At 37.3% G+C, this 10,755-nt stretch overlaps 1 protein-coding gene and 1 pseudogene across 3 annotated transcripts in view; both read left to right on the top strand.

Moving 5' to 3' along the window:
• The window catches only part of Hpse2 (heparanase 2 (inactive)), a 569,072-nt gene that overhangs the window by 82,063 nt on the left and 476,254 nt on the right, over positions 1–10,755 (top strand). For 2 of the 3 annotated variants that reach the window (XM_021151789.1, XM_021151790.1), the window contains exon 3: positions 4,540–4,701. The exons of the other annotated variant lie outside the window; for it this stretch is intronic. In XM_021151789.1, the coding sequence (XP_021007448.1) occupies positions 4,540–4,701 (162 nt within the window). The remainder of the gene's footprint in view (positions 1–4,539; positions 4,702–10,755) is intronic. 3 annotated transcript variants of the gene reach the window in all.
• Positions 10,634–10,755, top strand: part of LOC110285952 — a 6,153-nt pseudogene continuing 6,031 nt past the window's right edge.

Here is a 10,755-nt window from a genome sequence, read left to right as displayed (position 1 = left end):
AGTTACAGAGATAAAGTTTGGAGCTGAGACAAAGGATGGACCATCTAAAGACTGCCATATCCAGGGATCCATTCCATAATCTGCCTCCAAACGCTGACACCATTGCATACACTAGCAAGATTTTGCTGAAAGGACCCTGATATAGCTGTGTCTTGTGAGAGTATGCTGGGGCCTAGTAAACACAGAAGTTGTTGCTAACAGTCAGCTATTGGATGGATCACAGGGCCCCCAATGGAGGAGCTAGAGAAAGTACCCAAGGAGCTAAAGGGATCTGCAACCCTATAGGTAGAACAACAATATGAACTAACCAGTCCCCTGGAGCTCTTGTCTCTAGATGCATATGTATCAAAAGATGGCCTAGTCGGCCATCACTGGAAAGAGAGGCCCATTGGTCATGTAAACTTTATATGCCCCAGGACAGGGGAACACCAGGGCAAAAAATTGGGAGTGGGTGGGTAGGGGAGTAGGGGGAAGGGTATGGGGGACTTTTGGGATAGCATTGGAAATGTAAATGTGGAAAATACCTAATAAAAATATTTAAAAAGGAAAAAAAGCATCATGGAGAACAGTTGGTGTTTGACACTGTGGGTGGCTAGGAGGTATCATTGGTGCAGGTGTACACACATTTGGAGTAGATAATCCAGCATAATGGAGATGCCAATACTATGGGATAGCTATCAAGGATTGAAGCAGGTGTGGGTAAAGCCAGCCAAAGTCTACCAGACAAGCTGTGTAAGCTATAGGTGGCAGCGAAGTGAGGGTACCCAAGTTCTTTGGAGTCTAGAATATCATGAGGGAATGCCAGGCATTGGACGTTGAGTACTTATACTATTGAAGTTTGGTTTTATTGTTTTTGCACTCCCTTGTATCTTGCTGTAAGAAAATATTTTATTTATTTTGGATTTTTCAGGAGCCCATAGCTGAGAGATTTTGGATTTTAAAGAGACACTGGGTTTTAGAAGAGAACTTAGATTTTTAAAGGGTTGAAAATTTTAAAGACAATGGGACTTTAAAGTTATGCTATGTATACTTGAAGGGGGAGATTATGGTTTAATGATGATATATGTTTGTGTGTTTAGTCAACAAGGGACCACTTCTGCTGGTTGGTTCTTGTTGGCTTTACACAAGCAGAAACCACAAATCTGTGGAGAGGGAATTTCAGTTGTGGAATTGTCTTTATCAGATTGGCCTGTGGATATGCTTGAGTGTCATTTTTTTTCCGATTTATTTATTTTATATGTCTGAGTACACTGTAGCTGTACAGATGGTTGTGAGCCTTCCTTCATGTGGTTGTTGGGAATTGAATTTAGGACCTCTGCTCGCTCTGGTGGGCCCATTTGCTTAGGCCCAAAGATTTATTTATTATTATTAATAAGTACACTGTAACTGTCTTCAGACACACCAGAAGAGGGCGTCAGAACTCATGGTGGTTGTGAGCCACCATGTGGTTGCTGGGATTTGAACTCATGACCTTCGGAAGAACAGTCAGTGTTTTTACCCGCTGAGCCATCTCGCCAGCCCCCAAGTGTCATTTTTTTTTTTTAATTGACATGGGAGGAGGATTTAGTTCACAGTGGGTAGTGACAACACTGGGCAGATGGTCTTGGGTTGTATAAGAGAGAAAGCAACAAGCCATGGGCAGAAATCCAGTAAATAGCTTACATGTGTGTTTCCTGCCTCTAGTCCTACCTGAGTTCCTGGCCTGACTTTCCCTCAAGGATGGACTGTGATCAATATGTGTAAGCCAAATAAACCCTTTACTCCCCAAGTTGATGTTGGTCAATTTTTTATTATAGCAACAGAAATCTAAGTATGACAGACACCCATACTTAGTAACCCAGGCTGTTCATAAATGCAGGATCCTTCTGCTCCAATGTATTAGGATTATAAAAGCCAGGCAGCACCTGGCCTGGCTTCAACTGATTTCGAGAGTTATTGTGTTGAACCTTTCTTTTGTAAGTCATCCCTACCCCCAGGATTCTATTTCTCTATTGAGTTTTCTATCTTTCTCTCTCATTGTCTTCCTCTTTTATATTAAGCTGTTTTACTCAAAGGTCATTGACCCTTCTTGAAAACCAGTTTTTTGGATCTTTATCAATTCTTTTATTAATATTAATATCTTTTGAAGCAGTTAATAGGAAGTTATGGATTTTTGGTGGAATCATATTGCTCTTTCATATTTCTTGTGCTTTTATGTTGGGAATTGTACACCTGTTGATACTGATGTCATTAACTTTGAATTGTAGGTCTTCTCATGGCATGGCCTTCTCTTGATCATCTTCTTTTTTTTTTTTAACTGGTATAGTATTGAGCTTAATTGGTGTGTGTGTGTGTGAGAGAGAGAAAGAGAGAGAGAGAAAGAGAGAGAGAGAGAGAGAGAGAGAGAGAGAGAGAGAGAGAGAAGGGGGATAGGTATGTGTGCCAGAGTCAATGTGGTTTAAGATTGTCTTGAACTTGCTATATAGGTGAGGCTGGCTTAACCGTCCTGTCTTTACCTGTTGGAACCATGGGTGTGTGTTACCACACTCAGCTGTGTTGAGCTTAATTCTAATTAAACCATGTATTGTAGTTTTCCTGTGACTTCTGTGACCTATTTTTTAGGTTCTGATTGTATGCTTAATTTTAGAACCTACGTTACCTACTTTGCAGGGCTCAGGTAAATGTGGTCTGCCTGATAGCTATTTTATAAAGAGAAAAGTATATATGATATGTCTTTTTTATAGTTACTCCTTTGAACTTCTTATCACTGTGGATTTTGAATACAACAGTAGTGACCTGTGCCACTGTCTTTTGCATCTGGGGCAACTGCTCCAGTTGTGTCATTTCCCCCTGTTTTTGCTCTAGAGGTTAATATTCAGTATTCTATAGTTTGTCCCTCCTTGGAGCAGGGGTTTCCGCTGTAGGCTTTTGTCTCTCATTTCTTTATGTTAAAGTGTCCACTTAAGTTTTAAACAGTACAGGTGTGTACCTTTGATTTAATTAATTCTCTGTAAATAAGTCTCATAAAGTATGACATTTACCATTTATGCCAGTTAGTTAATTTTACTGTCAGTTTTTATAAATTGGTGCAAATATATTTAGTCATAAATAATACATTATTTCCAACAAGCTCTTGTTTTACCTAAGAACTAAAATGGATTGTTTTCAAAGTGGATAGTATGTGTGGTCAGATGCGTTGTGTTCAGTTTCTATTTATAGATGGGATATTCTTTGGGGGGTGTCTAATAAAAGCTTGCTTATCCAGAACAATAGTCCATCCTTCATGCCATGTTCTGTCTTGTATGTTCTGGTAGTTGGTTTTTGTTTGTTTGTTTGTTTATTTGTTGGTTTTTTTTTTTTTTTTGAGACAGTGTTTCTCTGTATAGCCCTGGCTGTTCTGGAACTCACTTTGTAGACCAGGCTGACCTTGAACTCAGAAATCCACCTGCCTCTGCCTCCCGAGTGCTGGGATTAAAGGCATGTGCCACCACTGCCTTGCTCTGGTAGTTGCTTTTGAGCACTGCTTAAAGAGCCAACTGACTCTTTCCTATAGGTATCCTTAATATGGTTATCCTTAATATTACCACATTTGAAACTATTAATGTCAGCAGTACCAGAGACTTTTCTTAGTTATTTCCCATAAAAATCATTTTATTAGCTGTGAAAAACTTGCAAGTTTCTAGAATTGCTATTTAGATCAATAGTATCATTTATTCCTACTAGAATCAGCTAAATTATATTTTAATTGACAAAAAGGGGCAAGTAACTTCCATACACTCTGCTACATAGAATGTGTTTCCTAATGGCTGGGAAGTATTGTCTGTGAAAGTTTATACGTGAAGAAGAAAGTTTTCTGGAGAGTATATTTGCTTTTAGTATAAAATCACACTGGGGTACAAAAGGCAACCTGCCATTAATGAACAGCAGCTGAGAGACGCTAGCTTTCTTTCTTACTTCGAAGACTGACATCTTTCTGGATTGAAAAAAATGATTTTCTGGTCACACTGAAACTATTTTCCCAGCAATACATGAAATATAGCAGGAGAGGCCCTGATCAGGTAACCATGGAATGGCAGCCCTAACTTAGGCTGAATGGTCTGGCAGGAAAATAAGTTGAAAATAAGCCAGATATTGAGACTATTTCTCCCTGGTCCTAAGGCGTAAGTAGAAGAAGCTAATTTCATCGTTCCTAGCGTTCAGAGTTGTTTTACTATTCCTTCTGCAGAATGGCAAGTGATGTCTGCAAAAGGATCCAGAAGGTAAATAAGTGCAGGTAAACAACTCACTTGCAGGTGAGTTAAGAAGGAACATGCAAACATGGAGTCTTTAGTTAGGTCAGAGAGAGCGAAGGAACAGAAATTGCCAAAGAATTAGGGAATAAAAAGAAAATTACGGGGTTTGGTATGGAACTAAAGGACCTTCAGGGTTATTATTTCTCTATCTTAAAATTTGAAAAAAAATGTTGGTAATTTATAAATTCTGTCATGCTGGTTAAAACAAAAAACTTATGTAAATGTACATTCTGTTTTGTTTTTACTGCCTGTCTTCTTTCTTTTGTAGACATTGTCCGGAGTGATGTTGCCTTGGACAAGCAGAAAGGCTGTAAGATTGCCCAGCACCCTGACATTATGCTGGAGCTGCAGCGAGAGAAGGCAGCGCAGATGCATCTGGTTCTTCTGAAGGAGCAATACTCCAATACGTACAGTAACCTCATACTAACAGGTAATAGGATTCTGGGCATTCTTCTATACTGACGACCTCTGTCAGTTAGCAGGCGAGTGCTTGGGAGCTGCGAGGGTGGCATCCAGATGAGTCCACATCTGCCTGTCTTTACACGACTTACTCTACTGCATTTTAAATTGTAATGACTCTTCTCTTCCTTTAACAAATATTTCTTGCAGTCTGCAGATGTTTGTAGTTCAAAGTTATGGATGATTCTCTCTGTGTGTGTGTGTGTTTTTTTTTTTTTAATTTTCAAATGACAGAACCAGTGAGAACTTAATGAAGTCTTATGAAAATACAGCTTTCTAAATGTGTGCCAATAGATTTGAGAGGATTACTAAATTTGGAGTCTTTTTAAGAAGTCGCTATTTTCTTCTTTCTGTTTATGCCCTTTCTCTGAACTCGGTAAATATAAAATATATATAAATATAAAAATGAAATGTAAAAGAGATAATTATCTTCAGGCAGAGCTGAGAATATTCTATTCCTGATAGTGTTTGAAATATCTGGAGGATTTGATTTTCTTTTTAAGCATAAAGAGGTTTAGAGCTTAGCTGTGCTTGCCCACATCCTTAATTCAGAAGTAAGTAGTGTCAGAGCTGCAGGGGAAAACAACATTTTGCAAGAGTACCTGGAAACTTTTCTGGTAAGAACATGCAAGTTGCACATTTTGTTAGGCTTTGTAAAGAGTTTCACAGTGAACTCTAACATGAGCATCCTTTAGTGTAAGATGCACAAAGAACACCTCAGTTACCTTCACTTTCTTGGGACCATCTAAAACTTGATTGATTATTGATTTGAATGAACCTTTGATAACTCAAACTGTGTGCTTTCTATGGTTTGTGAATGGTTAAGAATGAAAAAAGATGAAGCATCTGACAGTCTATGAACATCTCAAATTTATTTTTGTGGACTCTAAGTTAGGAAAATTTTACCTTTTTTTTTTTTTTTTTTTTTTTTATAGGCTGCCTGGCATTTTTTCACCAGGAATTGTTGAGTGGCAACCAAATTGTTTTGCTTTTGAGAAAGTGCAAGACTCCTTCAGCTTTTCTTCTTGTACCTGGTAGAAACCAGCAGTGTGAGATGAAAGCCAGATTTAGATGTTGCTTTGGCGAGCAGAGAAGATTGTGGGTTTCATAAGTGCACACCCTGGCGTTTGCTCTTTGATAGGTCATTACTGAGGGAAAACTTAAAAAATGATTTATGGCCAATGCATGCATTTCCCTAAATTGGTTATTGAGACTGAGTTTTAGTTTTGATATTTGAAAAGAACATAGATTTTTCTCCAGGTTTTTTCAGCTTACCCCAAAGAGTGCACATGTATACATCTTTATATCTTTTTCTAATTTAGTGATTAAAAATGAAATATTTTATTTTCTCTTTCTCTAATATTTTTAGGATTGTATTAGTAGGGTCATATCCCGTGTCCTTTATTATGGCATGCAATAGACTTTAGGGTAATTCTAACCCTAAACTGTGGACCCAGAGTGTGGTTCAAAGGCATATTATCTTTAAAAACACAGTGTTCTAGTGAGTTCAGTGGAATCTTTCTAATTCTCAGTAACATAATCCCTTTGGATGTTTATTCACAGTTCAAACTGTTGGAATCAACATTGTCAGCTTTTGCCCTGACAACTTGCTTACTTTCCACTAAACAAACTTACCCTAGAGAAGAGCCTCTTTCCTGCTCTCCCTTCTCCCAAGCTGCTTCAAAGCGTCCTCAGGCATTTCCACATTTTTCACTCCTGTGCCTTTGTCCCAAGGTGGTACCTTGTAGCAGACAGAGTATTTGGTGTAGCCCTGGTTTGTTTACGTGAAAGTTCAGAAGGTTTTGGCTCCAGGTGTTGTGAAGAGATGGAGTCATTTCAGTTTAGTACTGATGGTGAAACTATTTTAATGTCCTTTAACTCACTCTTTGATTTTACACAGTGTGGCTTTCTAATTGTTATGAAGTTTAATCCTTGATTTCTTGTATAAATCCTGAGAACATGGTCTCCAGACAGCTAAACATAATATTTAAACATAACTAAACTAAGTTTTGTAAATATTTCCCTTTTCGGTGATGAATGTATATTGGTAAGGAGGGTGAAGTTGAAGGGGCAGAGACCTCTCAAATGAATTGACTTTTCTTTACCAACATATTCAGAACACCTACTTGGTGTTCCTGCTTGGTGATAGTCTACTTGTTTTCAATAGCTCCGACATAGTGTATTTTGCAATGAAGGTACTTAGAAAACTGGGCCACTAAAATCTCAGGAAAAGTTAAGTTTTCAGAATTTTCCCTACCTTTCCATATTATTTACAGACTTCCCTAGTTTGAGTGTATAGTAATTGCCTTGTGGTAAGTTAGCGGTATATATGGCAGTATGTTTGAAAGGCATGTATTCCAAATCACAAGCGGATTCTCATCTTCAGGTATTCTCCCTTGAGCTGACATGAGTGTTAGCCTTGGTCGAGGTGAGAAGTGCCACTTACTAGCATATGTTTCAGTTGATGGCACCTTTTCATTAGCTGCTCCTCAGAGGAGGGAAAAGGATAATTTATCTTTGACTGTATTCTAATCACTTACAAAAAAAAAAGACCTTTCTGCTGTATTGATGGTTAATGGTTATTAATAGAAACTAATACAGAAGAACCAACTTTAATGCATTGTATTTCTCTCTACATCATATTTAAAATATATTTATTGATGCTATTTTCCATTTCTTTGTTTATCTATCTATCTATTTAACAGTTCAGTATGTATGTGGGTCAGAGGGCAACCTTTGAGAGTTGGTTTTTTCCTTCCTCTTGTGGTCTCTGGAATTGAACTCAGGTCATTGGGCTTGGTAGCAAGTGTCTTTACCCATTGAGCCATACTGCCAGCCCTTTTCCCATGCTGTCTCAGGGCTCTCATGGGAATGATTTGCATGGTATTGCGAATGCTACCTGCTTTTCCTAGCCTGGAGGGGTTTTGAAATGAACACTTAATGTTATTGGAAGGGACTGGAGCCATTCCAATAGTGATAGAATAGAACTGTTTTAAATGGTGATGGGTTGTGTCTTAGAGTTTTCTTTTTTTTTTTTTTTTTTGGTTTTTCGAGACAGGGTTTCTCTGTGTAGCCCAGCTGTCCTGGAACTCACTCTGTAGACCAGGCTGGCCTCGAACTCAGAAATCCGCCTGCCTCTGCCTCCCAAGTGCTGGGATTAAAGGCGTGCGCCACCACACCCGGCCTAGAGTTTTCATTCATTGCGGATGTGGAGATAAATAATTATACTCAAGTCCCTTCAGCATGAGAGTTGTCCTCGTACAAATCACAGAAGAAAGGACAGATAGGGAACTTTTAAGAGAAAACCAGGATCAAGTCTTAACATTTCTTGTGCTCTCATGATTTTTAATATAGTAGTACTATATAAACTTGTTGACATGTTCTATTATAGACATTGTGAATTAATCTGAAGACTGTTTTTAAGGAATGCTATTAACATGTCTTTACATGTTCCCTCTGCCTCTTTCCCTTTTACAGGTATAAAAAGAATATTTGTGATGGATTTTTGTAATCATATGAAAAAAACAGATAAATCCACTTGAACAAATACTTGAATTTCACTTAGAACATAAGCTCCTGGAAGTCAAGGAGTGTATTTGTGTAGCATTTGGAATAATACATAGAACACAGTGAATGATGTTGTAATGAGGCCAAATTTTAAAAATTACTTATAGTATGATGTCAGTCACTTCTCTGCATTTGGACAGCATAAAACCATATAGCCATTAAAATAGATGTATACATACATTTAAATATTTCTTTATGAGGATTTTTTTCTCATGTATTGGCTGCCAGTTTTAGTTTTGTGTCTTAGTCTTTATCAGGCTCTGAATTAGAGTAGGGATTTTTGTGGTTGGGTTTGTGCTACTGTAGTAAATGAATAGAGTAAAAGATTCTATTTCTTTGCCGTGGCCCATTTTGTGGGCATGAACTGAGCAAAAGGGCTCTCATTAGTAGAACAAGACTGTATCCACATGCCATAATGTCCAGGTGCCTGTTTTTTAGGTAAGTGTAAGACTACGGTAGCCCACTAAACACAAAATTATCTTTGATTTGAGTTCCTTTGTAGCACCTTCTTGATAATCTAAATTTAAAGAGACCTCCCTGGTTTTACTGTTATTGACCTATTGTTTGTGTCATTAACTTGACAATTCTGTGTAAGTTTAAAATAACTTCTGACAGTGTTTATTCATTTCAATTACAGTTCAAAATTAATTTTGCTACTGGTTTAAAGGAACTGATTTATATTGTCTAAATAATTACAGTGGATTCTCAGCACAGTGAATCTAGTTAACTATCATTTCACAGGTTTTAGACATCCCTATTGGACTCATTTGACTGGTCTTATTTTCTTTACTAATATGAATATGCTATAGTGTATCTGCATAAGCGACATCATTGAGTGCTCCTTTACTTTCTTCTTCTCTTCTCTGAATGTTTGAAGCAGCCTCATCTGTCTCCTTTGCTAAGTTCTCTTAGCTCATTCAAAACCATCATTTATAGCTCCTTTGTACAGTAGTACCACATTTTATATTTCCATAAAGGGACAAGGAAATACCTCTTTTGATGACGTTTTGTTTTGTAGGGTAAAAAGGACATTTGTTTATCAGTATAAATCTGAGTGGTTCTGATTCAAGGATGAGCGTAATGAGTTCCTGGATAGCAGGGGTTTTAATGTCAGTTCTCTTCCCTCTATGGCATTTATGACAAACTTTATCAAAGAAGGTGAGATAATGTTTAAATATTACAATGAAAAGTTATTAGCAGTATTTGACATACTTATTTGCAAATTTGTTAACATAGAGGAAAGTGTCTTTCTTATTCTAAAATTTTTTATGCATGGCTAGAGATTATATCACATGAATATATATACCTATATATTTAAATATAAAAATTTAATTAAAAAATTCAAATTTGTTCCACTATATTTGAATTTTCCAGAACCTAATAGGGTAGTCACATATATAACTGTTTTTCTATATAAACTGTTATATATATATATAAATATGTGTATATATACATATAAAATTATGTATTATTTATATACATGTATAAAATATAAAAGTATACTTTTGTTTGTTACATATATTATACACATTCATAATTTGCTCACATGATTATAGAGGCAAAGGAATGCCATGACAGGCTGTCTCCAAGTTCAAGGCTCTGGGGCAGTGGTAATGTGTTTTAGTTTAATGCTGAAACCTTAGAACTAAGGAAATCAAATATGTAATTCTCAGTTTGAAGATGATAAGGGGAGTGGAAAAAGAGAAGGAGGAGCAAAGAGACAAGAAAGGGAGATGGGGAGAGAAAGGAGGAAAAAGAAGGAAGATAGGGAGGGAGAGGACGATGAAGAAGAGAAGAGACAAGGAGAACGAACTGCTTTTTCTTGGCTCCTTTTGTTCTGTGTAGGTCTCCAGCCAATCTGATGGCACCTGCCCATGTTCTGCCCATGCAGATCTGCCTCATCCACAGTGGTCAGACTTCAGTTCCAGCCTCTCAGAAATGTTGCCATAGACATACCCAGAATTAGTGCTTCATTATTTTCCTAGGTGTTCAGTAGCTAATATTTTCCTCAGTATTTATACTAACTAGTCAAGTTAGAATCTGAAATGAACAGCTACACCCTTCATCTAGTTACATACTTGAGAAACTGACTAGTAAAACCTCTGTTATCCTCTCTCTATATACACTCAAAGTGGATAGTGTTATAACCATTGAAGCACACTTGATGGGAATTTGTGTTTTGGAAGTAAAGTGTGCATTTATCCAACCTCTCCTAATTCCTAATGGTGAGTTGAGTTTCAGAATAAATAAATGAAATTAGCGTTCATTTAAAAATATTTTCAGGAACTTTATCCAAGACAGAGATTCTCAGGTTTGAGAGAGTAAAGATTTTTTTGTTAAGAATCAAGTAATAGTCCAGAAAATCAAATCACCCCATTAAAAACGGGGCTGAGAACTGAACAAAGNATTCTCACCTGAGGAATACCAAATGGCTGAGAAGCACCTGAAAAAATGTTCA

Source organism: Mus caroli, chromosome 19 (assembly GCF_900094665.2).
Source record: "Mus caroli chromosome 19, CAROLI_EIJ_v1.1, whole genome shotgun sequence".
Classification (NCBI taxonomy): Eukaryota; Metazoa; Chordata; class Mammalia; order Rodentia; family Muridae; genus Mus; species Mus caroli.
The sequence above is the reverse complement of the archived record's forward strand: the minus strand, read 5'-3'. Positions and strand labels throughout refer to the sequence as shown.